Genomic DNA, 20,530 nt, shown 5'->3' with positions numbered 1-20,530 from the left:
CATCATCCTCAGCCGCTCTGGAGGAGTGTGGAGGACTGAGATGACTGCGAGAGATGGACGGAGATCTACACTATCTGGGGATTAGAGGCTCAGAGCGGCCGGTTGATCAGGGACTTAGCGCCCACACCAAAATTAGCACTAACCAGCTTCATCTAATCGCCACAAAACCAGCACTCAGCCGTGATCTGCAAACCGTGCACGCTCAGTCTCAACGGTGCATCATGAAGCACAGTCTAAAGCGTGGCTGAATGTGACTAATCTTGCTAAACTTGGTGGTTTGTGGCATTTGTCATCTGAATGACTGGAGTTCATGTGAACGCTGTCATGTGAGCAGCTGCTGCTGGTCAATCAGACTAATAAACCCTAAAACTGTGCGCAGAACTGCTGTTTGAGCAAAACTAAAAAAAGATAGTATTGTCTTCCTGAAAGTAACTGGATGCATGCGAGGAGAGAAATGTTTATATAAAAACAAGATTTTTTTTTTTTTTTTTGCATTTCTTATTATTATCAATGTCAAAAAAGTTATTGTTGCTGCTTGTGGAAACCGGAAAAAATTACATGTATACAGCGGTGGCCAAAACGATCAGAACACTAGTATTTTCAGCAGGTTTTAAGTCAGTTATTTCTATCTTCTGCTGGAGTGTGTCAGGAGGAAATATCAGTTTACATTTCCAAACATTCGTTTTGCCATTAATTGTAATAATCCAGTGAGATTTTTGAGATGTGATCTGATCATCATCAGTCTGTCTGGAGTGACATGAAGAAACAGAACAAACTGAGGCTAAATCCAGAAGAACTGCGTCTCAAGACGCTTCAAGAAACCTCCTGCGACGCTCCTGAGAAACTCTGCTCGAGTGCAGCGAGGACAAAACCTGCTTTAAACACAAAGCATGCTCACAACAAATGTGGATTTCATTTAGTTCATAGAAGTTAATTGATAAAGAAAATCTATTTATGACACTATTTTTGACAGCATTTTTACACAAGTGCCTAAAACTTCTAACAGCACTGTAGCTTCGCAGGAGGTTTCCTGAAGTTCTTCTGGATTTAGTCTTCTTAATCTGTCTGTTTTATAATATTATATATAATTTTAATTAATTAAATTATAATGCTTTTTATAAAACAGCAACATTGGCAAAGGATGAATGATGAATGAATGGGAACATCAGTTGTTAAGAAGCAGCAGAAGAGAACAGAAGACTTACTGCCCCACACCGGGATGTCTTTGCTCTCCGCTTTCATCACGATCGACGCCATGGTCATGGTGACAGGAATGGCGTCAAAGTAGGACGAGTGTGGACCGAGGGTGAGGATGGACGCTTCGGCGGGCAGAGCCTGTCTGCCCTTGATGGTGATCCAATGGAAACCGCCGGCAAACCACATGACCCGCATGATGGTCCTCAGCACCACGTCCACCAGCCTACAGAAGAAGAGCCGGCACATACATCAGCCTGCAGCACTACAGCTGTCTGAACACGTCGATGAGCCACGCAATACACCTGAACAGCTCCGTCCGGAAACCATTTATTCTAGAATGATTACGGTGATTTTATAACCGAGTTCAGTGTTTACTATCGTCCTTTTACATTATTACACACATTGTGTCTTGTTTCCAGCCAAAATATCTCAAAATTCTTAAATCAAGAAGGATTTTCTAGACAAGTAAAAATTATTGTCTTGTTTTCAGAAAAACAAGTCAAAATTAAGTGAGTTTTTGCTTAGAACAAGCTAAATAATCTGCCAATGGGGCAAGCAAAATAATCTCATTTCAAACAGAAAACAAGATTATTTTTCTTGTTTCAAGCAAAAACTCACTTCATTTTTATTTGTTTTTTTTTTTAAAACAAGACTATTTTTTACTTGTCTAGAAAATACTTCATGTTTAAGAATTTAGATATTTTGTCTGGAAACAAGACAAAAAATCTAATTTTTTGCAGTGCACTATTTTCCTATTTAATACTATAAAGCTGCTTTGACACAATCTGTATTGTTAAAAGTGCTATATAAAAAAACAGTGCATCCAAATGTGTTTTTTAAATCATTTTAATAAGCTGAAAAATGACTTTGAGTGCAAAGCATCTTTTTAGGGCTGAATGATTTGGGAAAACTGAAACATTTCAGCGTTCACGGCCACATTCATCCCTGACAACATCTGAATGTACTTCGACCGATCTGGGCTGCGTTTCTCAAAAGCACCGTGAGCCTAAATTGATCCTAGCTCCATTGCTGGCAGTGGGTCTACGATGTTCTTATGCTTACGGTGCTTTTGGGAAACGCAGCCCAGATCACTCAACACGGCCAACTTTAAATGGACAGCAGACTTTACATCGCACTGCAGATCTGTATTAAAAAAGCATCACGACACGCACAGAAGCATTACTGAGTCAGGATCCGTTTATCCCATCTCACAGCTCGATGAAGTCATGTGAGCTTATCAGCAGTTATTAACATTGCTGGACGTAATTAGCATCTTAAAGTGTTTAATTAGACACTGGATCTACTGTACAGAACGTGTAGACATGTTTCCTAACGGGCATCTGGAAACAGAGATTCAACAGCGCGAGTGTGTTTTCAGCGTTGATAATCAGACATGTTTCTTGAGCAGTCAAACATTTAGATATTATGTGTCTCTTTTTGCAAAACATTAAGTTGCAGCTGAATACCATGAACAAAAATCAGCCGGCTGCATAAAACTGGACTCGTTTAAGTGCTGTTTGTGTGCAAAATAGAGCTGCACGATTCTGGATCAAATGAGAATTTTTTTTTTTTTCTTCAGAATCGTGAGAATCACAAACATTAAACAAAATCACATGTCATTTATGAATGAATGATTCAATGACTCACTCAAGATCGACTTGTTTAATTACTGGATGAATCAGCATTTTTGAAGCACGCTCTTGATTAATTCAAAGACAAATACAATTTGGCGGCCACTTTTTCGCCACCTACTGGTGTAACAATGTAATGATAAATCTTTATTTGAACTGAATTACTTTCAAAAGGCAATTTACTTTTGAACCATAGTGTAATACTAATCTTTAAGCAGACGTGTGTCATTTTAACGTGTTAAAACACTGATGTGAGAACATTAATGTGTTTGCTGATGCTGTGAGTTTAAAGCGGGACTCATTCGAAGCGCTCTTCTTCTATTTGCATTGGGTGACAGAAACAGAAGCTGTGTGGCTGTGATTGCGCTGCTCACTTCAGTTCTCTCAGCAACTTCCTGATTTACCAAATAGAGGATCTGAAGTCAAATTCATCTCAGCACAGAAAAACTATAAACACTACTGAAAGAGGAGCGAAGGTAATGCGCAAAGCAGCGCTGTGAATCTGAACGAGTCATAATGGCTGTTATTCTCAGCTGAAATGAAGCAGAGCAGCTCTTTACTTTCTCCATAAACACTGCGTCTCCACCGTCGTCTCGGAGCGGCCCACCGAAGCGATGAAGGCAAACGGCCAGGCCAGCAGCATCATGAACGCTGCTATGAAGAGCCGGATGGGGAAGAGCGTCACAGTCATCAAACCGATCTGCAGAGAGAGCACACACACACACACACACACACACAACGCTGTTGAATGAAGCATTTCTACAGATCAGAGACACGTGCTTCCTGTTCAAAACTCACGAGGGTCAAATCGACAGAGTTCAGAGTTCATTATACTATCAAAACAGAGTGAAACTTTCAGATCTCAACACTTCCTCTCAGCAACGTCTTGAGAAACACGACTCGAGTCCAGCAGACCAGTGTTAACCAAAGGCTGCATTCACACACTCACCTCAAGTGTGTTTCTGGCCTACGGTTCATAGTGAGGGTGGAAAATAATCACTCGAACATAAATTATGACTAATAAAACAACTTCACTAACATCGTAGGTGGATTTTAGGGGGGAAAAAAATGTGTATTTCAAAATGAAAAAAAATACGTGATATGAGCCGTTTAAAGAAAGTGAAACTGAAGTGTGGCCAAGTATGGTGACCCATACTCGGAATTTATGCTCTGCATTTAACCCAAGAATATTTAATAATTCATTAAATGTTAAAGAACATTTAATTGTGACTGCTTTTAATGACTTTTTCAAATAATCAATGTTGAAATCATGCATATCCAAACAAATAATGTAACTCAGGTGATCAAAAAAATAACAAACAATGCATAAGAATTTCACCAAAATATTGCTCCCAAAAATATTTAGTAATTTATTAAATGTTGTTAAATGTCAATCTATTAGGCCTGAATGTTCTTGGGATCAACAGCGTTCTGCTCTTTTTGCACTTTTGTATGGCGACTTCATATATCAGTCAGTCATTTAACGCTGATTTAGTTTATTTGAACAAAATAATTGGATTAAATGTCAATGTTCTTAAATGATTGCTGTTTGCATTTTATGACTTTTTCAAATATTAAAAGATAATCTCTACACTAGTGTGTAAAGACGACCGTCAGCCATGTAACCCTGAATCAACTGATTTTCAAAAGTTGCTCATGTATTTTTCTATTGACAAGGCAGTTGGCAGACTGTGACTCATCACATTGGTTGAAGCGGCCTGGCTGTTATATTGGTCTAATCCAGGCTGTCTGAAAGCAGGTTAGATGCCACAACACAGAGAGATTGAGACGTCTCAAGATCCTCGAGGATGAGGTGTGACACGGGACACATTCAGCAGATTACAACACAAACAAACAAGCTTCATGGGGCCCTGAACCCGTGATTATCAAACACAAACGACTCTTATCAGCGCAGCGGCGATACGGGGTATCAGCAGTCAATATTTGCCTTGCTCTTATCAGCACTCGACTGCATTTGCACACTGATAGCTTTCAAAGTGACCAATTAACAGTGCTGGAGGACGTTCAGGATGCCTTCATGCTTTCCACTGAGCTGCTTTAATTGAGTTGATCCAACAGGCTGCCAAATCCCATATCAGTTAGCTGAGGCGTGGGACGAGCGCGCTAAAAATACAGCGATCTGCTGATTCCACCAGCTTCACACTGGAAATATCACTGAAACCAAGCTGCTGACCAGCCATCAGCTCCTTCATGATGCCATTCACTCACATGACTCTGTAGAGCACAAAACAAGAGTCCTCCATGAATGGAACATGGATTCCAGACCTTCAGCCGTCGGTCTGAAGGTCTGGCTACGTGAGACTGCGCAAAAACCAACGTTTGTTTACAGGAGCAAAGGAGGCAAAGTTTCCTTACTTTAGCAAAGGAAAACCAGTCTCCTCTTGGCTTATATCGAAATCCTCCGACATTTTTCTTTACACATGCTCGTTTTGTGCTTCTAATTCGTGACCAGCATTTTGTTTTGTTCTCTCTCCGCACTCGTCACGAATCACGCTACTCAGCTCTACAGTGTGTCCACAATTGCATGTGTCTGACCACAACAGACCAAATAAAATAAATGAAGAGGAGAAGATTCCATGCCAAAGAGGCGGAGTCACAGTGCCACACCTACCTATTGCATCACCACTATGGACCAATGGGAGTTTGAAGAGTTAACTTTTCTGGAAAGTTTGTTATGGCAAGCTGTTTAAAATCCCGAAATCAACTTCTTTTTGGCCTGATTTTATGGCCCTATGATTTCTGTGATAATTTGACATGCTTTTTTTAATAAAATTGTATTTTACCATTAAAACAAGAGTCTAGATAAATTAAAATGGGAAAAGAAAAAATGGAATTTTGAAAAAAAAAAAAAAAGAACTTCATAGGGCCTTATGATTTTGTTGGAAATTACATCACACCAGTTCGTCCTTTTATTTCGCTTTAAGTATTTTAACGCCTTAAGAAGCATTTATGGGACAGCCTATGACAGATTGTATTGCTTATTTGAGATATACGGTATTGAAATGTGAGTTTGGCGAGCAGTTTTCCAGTGACACTTTGGTATTTCCCTCATCAGGTACACTCACATGTATAACTATATAATTGCACGTGATTAGTTCTTACATGTCAAGAATGTATTTTCAGTTCAGTGTTCAGTATGGTTATAGCTTTAGGATAAAAGCTATTCATGAATCTTGTGGAACGTGTTTTGATAGACCTGTACCGTTTCCCAGATGGCAACGGTTCAATTAAGTTATGTGCAGGGTGATATGAGTCCTTTAGAATATTGTGTATTTTCTGCAGACAGCGGGAGGTAAAAATGTCGTCCAGGGCCGGCAGCTGTTGTTTTGTGATGTTCTGTGCAGTCTTGATAACTCTCTGCAAAGCCTTTTTATCAGCTGCAGAGCTACTTCCGTACCACGCCAGCATACCATGTGTGAGGACACTCTCGATGGAGCAGCGGTAGAATGACAACAAGAGCTGTTGTGACAGGTTTACCTTCCTGAGAATTCTTAAAAACTATAGCCGCTTCGGTGCCTTCTTAGATGTGTGTGCCCAGTAATTTAAAACTGAACACTCTCTCCACCATCTCCTCGTTGATATATAATGGTATATGTACATCCTGTTTCCTCCTGAAATCAACAATGTGTTATTGTTTTCTTGATGTTCAGGGCCAGATTGTTCTCCGTGCACCACCCCATCAGCCTCTTTATCTCCTCTCTGTAGGCAGACTCATCGCCTCTGGTGATTAACCCCACCACAGTCGTATCGTCTGTGAATTTGATAATGGTGTTGGTATTATACGATGGTATACAGTCATGTGTATACAGAGAATAGAGAAACAGGCTTAACACACATCCCTGTGGCACTCCTGTGCTGATCGTCAAAGTTGAGCAATTATGCGAGTCCGTTCTCCCTGACTGTGGCCACTCTGTTAAAAAGTCCTTGATCCACAGGCAGATGTTATGCTGAATGCCTAGATCAGACATATTGGTAGGTAAAGTGGTATTAAAAGCAGAACTGAAGTCCAAGAACAACAGCTGTACATGCGTTCCTTGGTGTTCTAGATGGCACAGTACAGTGTGGAGGGCAATGGAGATTTTTACATATTCTTTCACAAATTGGAGATCCTCTGCCCATCTTTACTTCTGAGAGACTCTGCCTCTCTTATGTTATGTTAATTAATTAATTAATTAGTTACTAGATGTTCTCCAAGCTTAATCTTTTCAAAATGTCTTGCTTTTTCAGCCCTTTGTTGCCCCCGTGCGAACCTTAAGACCTGTAGCAGGCATCCAATTTGAAATGAGCTCATTTAGTGGATAAGTGTAACATTTCTCCGTTTAAACATTTGTTATGTTAATTATAAAATATTGGCTCATGTGATTTGAAAGTTTTTAAGCATTAATTTTATTCAAATTGTAAAAAAAATCAGAGTAGATTGTCTATATTTAGTAGATTGTGTTTAACACACAAAAGAGTGACGATCAGGTCAAAACACAGAAGTATAGAAATTCTACATTGGTTAAAAAAAAAAAAACCCTCCCCTGGTATCGGAAAAAAAATATATATATATATATGTTATCGCTGCATCTCTAGGTTGGATGGAACGACATGAGGGTGAGTAAATGACAGTAAATGAACCTCTCTTTTTGGGTGATCAGTCCCTTTAAAAACACACACCAGTCATTCAGACAGACCGCTGTCTTTTTAACGTTGTCCTCAAGAAACCAACATCTCCTTGATTGACTGCAGACCGGTGTCCCTGAAGTGAAGACTCCTTGTGCATCATCTGAAATAATCATGACTCATCTCCTCCACATCATCATGCACTGCTGCGAGCGATTCCGTGTGCTCGCCTCACCAGCGGACGCTCATCCATCAGTTCAGTTCTGCATCATCACGCTCAAAGCGCAAGTTACAGATCAATGTGTGATGTGATGTGCAACAGTCATGACAGAACCTGGACAACAACTTCTCCTGCAGCTAGAAGAGTCAAAACCTGGACCAATCGCCACCCTGTCTGCACTCAGGCCATTTCAATCCTCATCTTCATGAACAGCAATTAACAAATAATCTAACAATCATTCAAATGAGTTCTCGGATGATTTTGTGGATAAATAATTTCACAAGAAGTAATGTTTGTAATAGGGCTGCATGATTAATCAAAGGTGATTGTCAAGCACATCTTGTCAGTGAAGCCGGTTCTGTGATCAGTAGTAAATGTTTTCAGATGGAGCAGCGTTTACGACACAGAGCCGTAGTTCACTGACAAGCTACGCAATATCGCACAATTATGAAATTGAAGATATCATTATGCGATAATGAAAGGCGTTTGCGTAGCTTATCAGTGAACTATGGCTCGGTGTAGTAAATGCTGCTCTATCTGAAAGCATGTGAAAATAGCACATTTAATAACATGTTTTTACTCCAAACACTCGACTGGCGTTATGAAGTGAGTTTGAAGTAAACCCTTCTGTGAGACGATGTGGCTTCTTACACAGAATAAGGCATGCAACATATTTCATAGTATTCTAAGCAGTGATAAAGGCATTGCTTTATGATATACTTTATTATAAGGAAAATCATAATAAGAAGAACTCCGATAAACCATATATTGTCGTAGTCGTGTGTTTATTAGTCACACTGAATCAATGAAAGCAGTTAAATCTTCTGTTTATCCAGCTACCGCTATAGGGATTTCCTGGATTTCTTCTGTGGGGCATATTTGGAGTTTCTCTGGCCTTTGGATGGAGATTTACTACTGATCACAGAACCGTGTTTCACTGACAAGATGTGCATGACAATGCACATGATTGATTACATTGGTCAGAAACCTGTGATATTTCTTGTCTCTCCATCAGCTGTTGTTTTAGAAACACTCACAGTGTTAACACATTTTCTGTAATTTAATGCCAAGGCAATAAAACAAAGTAGAAAAGCCATGGAAGCGGTCTGGAGTCCCACGGAGGAGCTCTGGGAGGATAAAAGGAGAAGTGACGACATTTATGATGTAGGGCCCAATGAATTCAGTTTTATTTTTTTCCCCAAAAATTCAGATTATTTTTTTCCAAATTCCGTTTTTCCTTTTTTAATTTTTCTGGATTCCATTTTAATGGTTAAATTAAATTGTATTAATAAAAAAAGCATGTCTAATTAATTAAAATCATGAAAGTTAAAAATTAAAAAAAAAAAAAAAAATCAAATTATTAAATTTGATCTTTTTTAGGATGTCTAATTATTTGAATGTATAAAAAAACAAAAATATTTAATTATTATTATTATTATTATTATTATATTAAAGTTATCATTAATGAAAATTAAACATTTTTTGGGGGCAAATAAAGGGGGTTTACTATTACAATTAAAATGTATGATTACTCCAAAAAAAAAAAGAAAAAAAAAAAGGTTTTAATAATTGTAGAAGTAGTAGTATTACGTACATTCTGCTGAACAACAGTAACATATTTCTGCCACAATGTCTTCAAGTTAAATCGAATTTTTATTTTAAAAGGTTGCTGTGAACACCTTTAGGTTTCTGTGTGTATATGATATGACGACAGTTTTTCTCACAAGAAATGGTAAAGTGCTCATGAAGTGACTTCTCAGAGCAGTTCAAGAGATCATGTTCATGTGTTTATGTACTCGTATATTGAGGTGACAGACGCTGAAATCACCGTGAGTGTCACGCACGCTTCAGTACGAGTAATAAAACCGTGCATCTGCGCCATTCATTCACACAGAAACACGCAGAACATGCAGGGTTCATATTTAAATACTCTTTTTGCGGCGTAAAACTTACAAATACTAGTCCATATTGCGATCTGATTTCAGTCTACTTTTGATTAATTCATTCTAACTTTGACGAATTCTGTGCCAGTTCCCACCTACTTCTTCCCGTAACTATGAACTGTGTTACAATGTATTAAAAACACTTTGCTAGACTTATGATTTCAATTACGGTGGAAGCACATCATTACATCACAATCATTAGCACTTAACTGACTGCTATAAATAAATCTTTTTTTACACAAACCATAAAATGTGTGATGGAAAAGCATCACACAATTCATATTCACTGCATTACTGAATAACCTAAATTAAACGTACTTTATCCAAACTGTATGCCTTTCCCTCTGCGGAACACACATGGAGATGTTGGTCTTATTTTCAGATTAGTTTCGGTATAGAAAACAGATGGAGAAAAATTGACAGGCGAGTCATTCTGCCGAGCATCTGTTTCCATCTGCGCCAAGATTAATGTTTTGTACATCTTAAACTTGGCAAAAAAGGTCTTAAAACTCAGTGCATTTCAAGGTCATACTGACTGTGGTTCTTTTCTGGTGTGGTTTAGCAGGTCATGAGAGTCAGCAAATCATTCACCCGTCACCTGGTGAACAGAAACCTATTCTGACAGGTGGACAGAGAGGATGCTTCTGTTTAAGTCTTCCATAACCTCACAGAAACTGCAGGCGTCACTCATCAGAGGTGTGTTTCCCTAAAGCAACTACGTCGTTACCAACAGAGTCCAATGGAACTTACAACCATAGTTAGCCAACGATGCTTTTGGGAAACACACCTCAGGTCGGTTCAGGTCTGTCCACACCGAGGAGGAGAAATTAATTTACCGTGAAACAGGAGCCATTCTGGTCAGTTATGGGCCCCAAAGTAATTCAATAATCAATAACGGTGTGTGAGATGGAGCAGTCGATGCGAGCTCGCTGTTCATCATGATTTTCTCAGACAGCCTGTTCTCCACATATGACTGACAGGATTTACACTCCAGCAGCTGCGAAACAGCGGTTACGAGGCCATAATTACTGTCATTCCTGTCAACTTCATTAACTACATTTTTAATTATTAGGGATGTCCTCGAATATTCAGCATCAGCTGATACGGAGTCCCGATCTGATACTTGTATATTCCTAGTGTTTGACGCACAATTCAAGTACATTAAAGTTATTAAAATCAATCCAATGTATACAGAGTTGTGCAGAGAGTAAAATAATATGCGTGTATACACACATATAAAAGATGCACTCTCTCCATGTATATATTTGCACATACTGTATAAAGGCATTGGTAGAATATGGGACTACTGATGTAAACATTGTATTTTATAAACAAGCAGAAAATTGCAACATAAATAATAGTGGCGATATGGTTAGAAAGCATGAAGCTCACAGCGTTAGAATGCAGTCTGTCAGTCAAGTCTGAATCAAAACGCAAGTTATAGCAACACGTTACGACAACGATGTCTCAGATCGTCTGACGGCAGATAAAAGTAAACAATAGCAACTGAATGAGTGATTGTTACAAAAGTGTGCATCAAATACACTGAACACAGAAGCTCAAACGTGTGTGACATACTATAAAAGATCTCACTGGATCTCGTCCGTCACACACTCACATTTCTACTTATTTTGGTTTTAATGATGGCTGAACGCACATTTGAGCGTCTTCTTTTCCTTTTATGGCGGTTGGCAAATCTGCTGGAAGGCAAATACTGCCACCTACTGCACGACACTGGCATGACCGCTGACATAAGATAAGGATCAGGCTCAAGAGAGCCGATACGATCAGTAAAGCCCTTTGATTTCCATGATGTGGAAAAGGCGGACGGAATCACAGAATCCAGTTATAAAAACGGGATTTACTGTATAACGCGGAACATCACGGAATTTGTCAAACTTTGAATGAATTAATCAAAAGTAGGTCAGTATACTTAAATCAAATTGCAATATGGACTAGTATCTGTAAATATTAAGCCACAAAATGACTATTTAAATATGAATCGTTCATGTTGTGCATGTCTCTGTGTGAATGAATAGCGCAGACGCGCGGTTTCGTTTACTACACACACACTGAAGCGTGCGACAGTCACAGTGATATCAGCATCTGCCGTCTCACTAAATGAGGACATAAATACATGAACAACATCTCCAGAACTGCTCTGAGAGTCCCTTCATGAGCATTTGACTAAAATTGTTCAGTAGAATTTACATACTAATACTAAAATTATAACAACTTTATTTTTAAAGGAATAAATCACACATTTCCATGTTTTAATTTTAACAGTAAATCCCCTTTGATGGCCATTTGTTTAATTTTCAATAATTAAAAGATCAATTAAATTCATGTTTTATGCCTTAATTACATAGCCAGAAAAAAATAAAAAAATAAATAAAAATAGCCTACACAACAGAATTTCTGAAAAAAAAAAAAAAAAAATCATAAGTCTATTTTAAGAACGAATTTGAATAAATTAATTTGTTTTTATGCATCAAATTATTAGACGTGCTAAAACAGAGAATTTGGTAACAAAACATATGGTGAGAAAAAAAAAAAAATCATAGGGCCCTTAACGTGTAATATTTGTTAAACTTTTAATACATTGATGTGAAATTGTATAAGTTTCATGGTTTTAATTAGACATGCTGTCTTATTAATAAAATGTAATTTATTCATTTATAAGAAGTCCAGAAAAATTTAAATGGGAACGAAAAAAAAAAAAAAAAAACAGAATCCAATGAAAACTATTCAAAAGGGCTCCAGTGTCAGCAGGAGCTCACAGCTCCACCCTGAATGAAGTACTGCACACAGTTTGGAGAAGTAAAGGGTAAATAAAGAACTGGTTCTTTGAACAAGTACAGCGCCTTGTTTACTCAAGAAACACTCTCTCTATGAAGGCTAATGTTTTATGTATTTGAGGAGCAGAGTAGAATGTAGTCATAGCCAAGACTGTCTTAAACAGCACTTCATCATATTTTGGCCAAATGTATTTGACAACAGGAAAAACTGAACGCTCACATAGCTACAATAAACTTTGAGCTGCATACTAATGAAAACATATTCAGTGCACTTCCTCAGATACAGCTGTGCCAATGATGGACAAAACGGTCAGAAACCCTCATAACTCCATCTGAATTTGATCAAACTTGATTTCAGTAAAACATTAATAATGACACATGCAAGTGTCTGACCACAGGGTTTTTATAATTTCCTCAAAAGTACACTACAGGTGCCACCCAGATTCAGAAAACATCCAAGCACACCAAGTCAGAGAAAGTGTGAAAGCACCCAGAAGCTCAGATAGGAAGTAATGTGCTCGATGAACTCGAGCGCCTCTCAGCAAACATGGAAAACAGCTTTTCTTTTGGGAATTGACTTCTATTATCAGAGTTTCAGCAGATCTCAAACCTATTCCACACATCTGAAGAAATGCCTCCTCCTTTTAAAAACTTCAAGTCATGCAAAGTAGATTGAAGTGTCCTGGTTATTCTGAGCTGCACTCTTCCTGTCCTTTGGATCAAGGAGATCTCACAGTTTCCGATTACTGAGCGTTTCCATTCACTGCTCAATATCGCCATGAAGAGGGGAAAATGATCTGCTGGAGACCGACGGGACGGCCAGAAGCAGAGCCGGTCTGGAGTTCATCTGGAGTCTCGGTGACCTCAGCTTCGGTTCACAAGCAGAAAACATGAAGAGTTTCACTCGGAGACGCATCTAGAAACGTCTAAGTGAACAAAAATAAACAGGCAAAACAAACAATCGGAATCATCTCACTGACTAACCGCCAGACTCACAAACCCACCGCGACGTGCAAGAGTCAAACCAGCTCTATTCAGAGCAACCCACACCGCTTGATATTACTGTACATCAAATTAAAAACAAATGTACGAGTGGAATATGCTTTGTTGAATGATTATTTGTGGAAAGCACAGCCTAAATCTAAGAAGCTAAATGCATGTCTTTCTGCTGATGGTCCTCTCCGCACGCACGGTTAAAGGAAATCTGCCATCATTTACTCAAGTCATTCTACACCAGTACGACTGACTTACATTTATTCCTTCAGCAAATTCATTTTCCAAAGTTACAAATGAGAGACGTCACAAGCAATTGGTTCATTTCGAGTCTGAGTGACTGCCAGCAGCGAGCTGCAAACGGTTTCAGACGCTTCAGTCCGATTTCATGAACTAAGTATCGCTTCAAAAGAATGACTGGTTCATGAACTGGACGCTGGACCAATGCATTCTCTGTTATAAACCACGCTGACATATGTCAGAACACCAGAAGTATTAGTGCTAACTAAATTATTCATTTCAGGGTTTGTACAACCTTTTGAGAGAGAAAATCAAACACTTTTCAATGACTTTCAAGCATTTCACACAACTGTTTCCAGCGGTTTAAAGCTCTAAAATGATCCAATTTGAATGATATTTTTAATGGATGACCAAAATGTACTCTGTGCTAAACAAACGCTTAATGTAAAATAAAATAAAAAAAATAGGGTAAATGTAATAAGCTCACCAAAATCTACATTGAGACATTGTAAGTGCACAAGATATTGGTTTCAGCACAAGAAGTTATGTTAAAATAATATATTAATCTCGCACACAAAAACTAAATAACGCACGTTTTATTAAAAATTCGTTTATTTTAAACAACCTTTTTAAAGAAGAATTGAAAAAAATGTTTTATTTGAAGGTATAAAGTCAATCACACATACAAAACATAAATCAAACAGAAGACTAAAATCAAGCAACAAGGCATTCAATTCAATCAGGTATATATTCATAATGAAGTGTCATCTAAGCACATATCAACATCTGGACTAGTCCACCTTCAGCTAAATAACATTCAAAAATCAAATAAAACATGTGATTCATGAGGATGAACACAGAAACTAGCCTCATTATAAACCTCTTATTAAATGGATGTCGACTTATCTATTCCACTAAGAACCGTGTAGTTGAATGCACTACATGATTTTTGTTATTAAGTTATAAATCATTTCATAAAGATTAACTTAAAGTGACAACCATCAGTTTATATTTAAAGTCTGTTTATGAAGTATTTATAGATGTTGAATGTGGAAGAGCTTAACGAGAGACACTGGAGCAGCAACAAGTTCATGTAATATTTATTAAAAGGATTTTGCTAAAAATATAATCTAGGTCATTTATTAAGTTCACACATTTTAATATGAACAACTATTATTAACAATATCTATGAAATTATACTTCTTATTGATGTCACACTGAAGCTGTGATGGTCATAGTCGTGCACCTTTAAGCTCACCTTGCAATAATATGAAATCTTTAAAAATTACAGCACTGTAAAACCACTGACCAGTCAATTTATAATATTATGGATGTAAAAGTACGAGCCAGTAATGCCTGTGAAGTAATATGTTAGCGTAGCACACGTCTTATACAGCTAGTCAGCTAACTGTGTTCTGTAGCATCTGCGCTGTGCTGCTGAAACTATCTTTTGGATCTGATGTAATTATGTCCCACATCCAAGTTCCAGGTTATAATATTCATCATTCTTAACATTAATCTCTTAATTTTACAACAAGTAGTGAATCTTACCCAAAATAAAGGCTTAAACATTGAAAAAACGCACATTTAAGGAGCTCCTCTTTTGGTGAAAGCTTTTAGACGGCTTGTAAAATGGCCGGCAGACAGCGTAAACACATGGACACTCGTATCTCAGGCTTTAAATTACATATCAATTGGTTAAGACATCAAGTAGGATAATAAATTATTTTTTTCTTTTTATAATCTGAGCTCAAAAATGGAAGTGTGCTTAATGGGTACCTTTACCCTACATAAAATCACCATTATAACTAGTACATGGCAGCAGAGGAGCACTTATTGGCTTATTATTCATTCATTTCTACAGTTTGCTTAGTATTTTGAAATTATAAAATCACTATAATAAAATATCAAAATCATCAAGAAATCAGATTTTGTCCGACTTTTTTTGTGTATGAATGAAGTAAGAAAAGTCACAAACTTTTCTTCAATTTGCGACTAAATCACACAATCACTGAAGTTGGTCAGTTCCACACACAGGGTTTCTGCAGGATTTTTAAGCTCAAATTTAAGACCTTTTTTAAGACCTGTACAAATAAAATGAATACCATATTAGCGGGTATGGTAGGGCAATGTCTATAGTACCATATTAATCTGTAAAATTACTCTAAAAAGCATAATTTACAATTCAGATACAAGTTTTCACAAAAACTTTACATGTTAAACTTTACAGTCAAAATTATTAATTATATTGATTTAAACAATTATCAATACATTTTTAAATAAATTAAATAACATGAATGAGGGGTGTGCGATACTGACAAAAAATGATATCTTGATATTTTCTGGGATTTTATCGATAACGATAATTAGACGATATTTTGCTGAGTGTGTTATTGTGCTGATATCTTATAGATTACCGCGGACAGCTGACTCAAGCATTTTTTTGATATTCTTCATGTTCTGTGTGGTCAGTTCACAGCAGTGATAGAAATTAATCTTTTGAAAATAAATTTTATGGGCATTTTTACCTTTAAGCCGTATTTTTTCTAAAAGTGTGCATCATCTTTTGAGTCAAATTCTTGCATTTGGGCTGTTAACAAGCAAATTAAATCAGTATCAACTAAATTGTATCTTTGCAATGAATCTGAAGCAGCCTCTAGATGCATTTACACACCGTTTAATGCAGCTCTGAGGGACATCGAATGCTAACCTGCAGTTAGAGACGCATAAACAATGTTTTGATATTTGAAACAAAACGTTGAAAACTGGTGTTTGAAATTATTTTTAAAAATGAAGATACTTTAAATGTGGAATTAAAACCGCCAGCAGGTGGCAGCAAGTCACTGTTAATAAGTGAGTGATTGCGATTGAACCGAATCATTTAAACGCTTGATTCATTCAGGAATGAAACACTGTCATGTTGCTCAGAGACGCAAAACAGTGCCGTGGCTGTGTTTGGAATGATTTTTGTTGGCGAAACCGAGCAAAAGCAGGACATATGGTGTCAACGTCTTGATTTTATGCAACAGTTCTATAAACAAGATCACATTTGTAATCATAGGCTCTATATTTTCGGCCCTAATATCTCAAATTATGTGATCATGCTAAATGTATTTTAATAGACTGAATCGTGCAGTGAAACTCTACTTTAACCTGTTAACTGAATCATTCTCTGACAGCAGGTTTGGCAGAAACATAACGGTTTTCCCGGTAACGGCAGAACACAAAGCAGCGCAGCACCGGACTCTGAACGTGCAGCGCTCAGGTTTATTTCATGAAATCATAGCCTTTTGAAGTTTAATCGTCACTTTCAGCCGTCAGAAATCATAATTAAGACTTTCTTGTACAATTTAAGACTTTTTAAGACCCTGCAGAAACCCTGATATAATGCTATAGAAGAATAATGGTACATTTAATATGAGTGGAATATATAAAGTTTCTCTATAAGAACTAGATTTTGCACATGCTACTGCTGTAAATAAAAAGTAAGTTTTGTAAGCTTCCCAACTCAAGCTTAGTGCTTCACTGTCAAATGTGTATACTCATGAAATAAACAAGAAGTGAACATGCAATATTATTACTAACTGTACTTATTAAAGCAAAACAATTCATGATCAAATGATCTATATTCGTAATAGTCCCACACAACACCCCCAGCATTCATTTCGAATCCAACATGACAAATACAAAAAGTACATTTTTAAAGAACGTTACATGTGCTTTAAATGATATTTTGGAAAGATGTTCTTTATCTTGGACACTTTTACCACCGACTCATGATTGTCTGTAAATAAGTTACATTTTACACACACAAAGCTATCCTATAACTACTTTATATTGGATGAACTAGCCCTTTAAAACAAGACCGCAGCACATGACTGAACCTCTCAGGAAACAATGCTAATGGAGGCACTCGCTTTAAATTAGCACTAACACTCAGAGTCAGAACTGATGACAGATGTAGTAAAGACTACGACACAATGCATTTGCTTCTGCAGTAAAAATATAATGCACTTATGCCATTTGTAAACAAGTTAAATATTATATCATAATGATTCCTCAAGGAGCCGATTTACATTCACATAATAATCTAATGCAAACACTCCACAAAGCTGAGTAAGCAGAATGAAAGCACAAAATTAGACAAAGCTGCTGCATTGGTGCGATTAATGGCTCCCAAAGACGTTCATGCAAACAGGCTTTGAGAAACGATGGGACCGCATATACTAACACAATCACAACAGTGTACCATGAATCATAAATCATAACACCCAGTGCAGAAACATTGCTTTTCAGACATATAATGGTGCCTCAGGGGCAAAACTGTCTGAAAACATGTGAATGTGTGTTTCTAAACGGATGTGACAGGACAGGAGCCGTCTGTGAATGAATGACAGGGTCAAAAGTCTGTCCAACACAAGCATGATGCACAAGACTCGGGTCATAAGAAGTCATGTGTCTGAGAGTCTGCCATCCACACTGACAGATCATATCTGGACTATTATTAGAAACATTCTCACACTAACCCAAGGATGTTAATACGCATTAAAAGCAAATTAAATAAAGTTTTAAAGCAGCCCTTGGAAAAAAAATAAATAAATAAAAAAAAAGACCAAGAAACCAGAGATGTCAAGTCTATTCCAGTGGAATTGGACCGTTCACTGTACGAGCAGAATAAAGTCAGGAACCTGTGCTTGATGAGAATAAACGAGCTCCTGCTTTTGATATCAATGTCACATTAAAAAGTGTTAAAACTTACTGACAGAGAAAAACAGAGCATGCAACTGACAGCCAGTCCTTCGCACTGAAGAATGATTATTTGCAGCGCAACAAGAAACTTTTGTCTTCGATAGCTCATTACCTGAGGCTTCACGAGCTGTCTGTTAATTAGAGAGCTGAAGACTTAAAGGATTTCAGAAGCACAGAGCAGAGTAGCAAAGCCTTCAACATTGTGACACTAAAGGAACCCGGAGAGGTCAATTCAGTTCATGGTAATTGCTTGGCGGTCCTTGAAAAGATGACTGGTCACAGACCTTTACATGTGCTGATGCACACAGACCGACTGAACTCGAGACACTCTCTGGATCATCTCAGATCCTGCAGGAGAACATGACCGTTAGATTTACTTCACGAAGCTCCACCGCTGCTGAGAGACTCACCAAATACTGAAACATCCCACATTCAGCTTTCACTCGAATTGTTCTGCTGAATATGAACGTATATTACACTAGAAGAAGAAAAAAGCAGCACAAGCATTTGAAGTAGTGGTTTCACACTTCGGTTAGAAAACTAACTAGAAGTTTATTTCTAGAGGCCTCCATGAACACATGTGCTCATCTTCACCCGGAAAAGCTGATTATCTGTCGAGCAGCTGAAGTCAGCCTTGCACACATCCACCGCTCCATCAGACAAACAAACGACCCATAGAGAGAGAGAACAGACAGACTAAAGGACAAACACAACGAACTACAGACAGCTAGGACAACAGACAATTAAAACGACTGACAGACAGAGAATGAATGACACAACAAACAACAGACAGACAGCAAAACGACAGACAGATAGACAGATAGATAGATAGGGCACATGTTTGAACGCATCTGCTGGTTCAGACAAAGGCCGCTGTGAGGCTCGCATGTGCTGCAGAGCTCATCACGGCGGATCCTCGATCCTGATTGGCTCTTTGGCCCGAGCGCAACATGTAGCACAGGAAGGAAACTCCGCTTCCAGAGCAGCAGCAGGCCAGAGAGGAGAGCACTGCTACAGCGCGCTCGTGCACAGCAGCGAACACCTACCTGCAGCTTCTGCGCCGCCGTGAACCTCAGCTCGTGCGCGAACGGGTTTCTGAACGGAGGCGGCAGCTCGCGCTTCTCCTCTCCATCCGCACGCGTCTCGATCAGCCTCATCCTCGACGAACCCCGATCAATTACCGTCACCGAAGCGCCGCTGTCTGCGCGTCTGCGTGCGTCAGCCTCGAGCGCGTTATTATCTAGCGGTACAGGAGCTCGAGGAGGGCTGCGGGATTAAGCGGATCATGTATTTGACGATAGCGCAGCAGCAAGCAGTCGCTCAGTCCCGCTGGATGTCATGGAGGGGCAGAACCAATCCTGCCGCGGTGCGCATGCGCGGGCCGCTCCTCCTCCGCTCACGCCATAAAATGATGCTCCGCAGTGACTGCGCATGCGCGGATCCTCCATCCTCTCCGATGGCCGGCAAAGGTTGAGAGCTAACGCGAGTACTTGTTGGAAATAGTTAAGTTTGCTTTGTTATTTAAGGATAAAAGGCTATATTATGTAATAAATAATTGTTTGTTTTTGCTGAAATTTTGCATTCATAAATGTAATTTTTTCAAAACTCCCCCACAATTAGTGGTTTTTAAAGAGGAATTCATTTGGAGACGTTACGAGGGATGAAAAGTCCCAAAGCAAGGTATATGTATACTTTATTATATTTTATTAGAGGATTTTGGTTTCACAGAGCCTCCTACTCCCCTACTTTTTTTTTGTCTTATATACCGCATCCCATGAGTCCTTTGGGGAAATGCACTCTTTGGCTTTACTAACTACTCTGACTAGAGGAACATTATTTTTACTAAATTTCACATTCACAAGTGTAAATTTACTAATAAGAAACATATATATATATATATTTAAGAGAATTTTTAAAAACTAAAAAGTTTAAATAGTTTAAGTCTATTCCTTTCAATGAGTAGTATCTGACGTCATGTTTTGGGAAATGTCCCTAAAATTGATTTTTTTTTAATTCGGAAGATTCATTATCTTGTAATCAGAAATGGCTGTGATTGGTCAATCCTGACCATCGATGAGAAAAGTAACGCATCACGTGACAGCTCCTGCTACGTTACGCTCTAGCAGTAATGTA

The 20,530-nt window shown here is 38.2% G+C and overlaps 1 protein-coding gene across 1 annotated transcript in view; it reads right to left on the bottom strand.

Moving 5' to 3' along the window:
• LOC131521267 (lysophosphatidylcholine acyltransferase 1) overlaps positions 1-20,256 on the bottom strand; it is a 41,620-nt gene extending 21,364 nt beyond the window's left edge. The window contains exons 1-3 of the mRNA XM_058745823.1: positions 19,444-20,256; positions 3,389-3,528; positions 1,206-1,420 (exon numbers count right to left, since the gene is read on the bottom strand). Coding sequence (XP_058601806.1) covers positions 1,206-1,420; positions 3,389-3,528; positions 19,444-19,554 — 466 coding nt within the window. The 5' untranslated portion in view covers positions 19,555-20,256. The remainder of the gene's footprint in view (positions 1-1,205; positions 1,421-3,388; positions 3,529-19,443) is intronic.
• Between the last annotated feature and the right edge of the window lie 274 nt (positions 20,257-20,530).

Source organism: Onychostoma macrolepis, chromosome 16 (assembly GCF_012432095.1).
Source record: "Onychostoma macrolepis isolate SWU-2019 chromosome 16, ASM1243209v1, whole genome shotgun sequence".
Lineage (NCBI taxonomy): Eukaryota > Metazoa > Chordata > Actinopteri > Cypriniformes > Cyprinidae > Onychostoma > Onychostoma macrolepis.
This window is presented reverse-complemented; position numbering and strand designations above follow the sequence as displayed.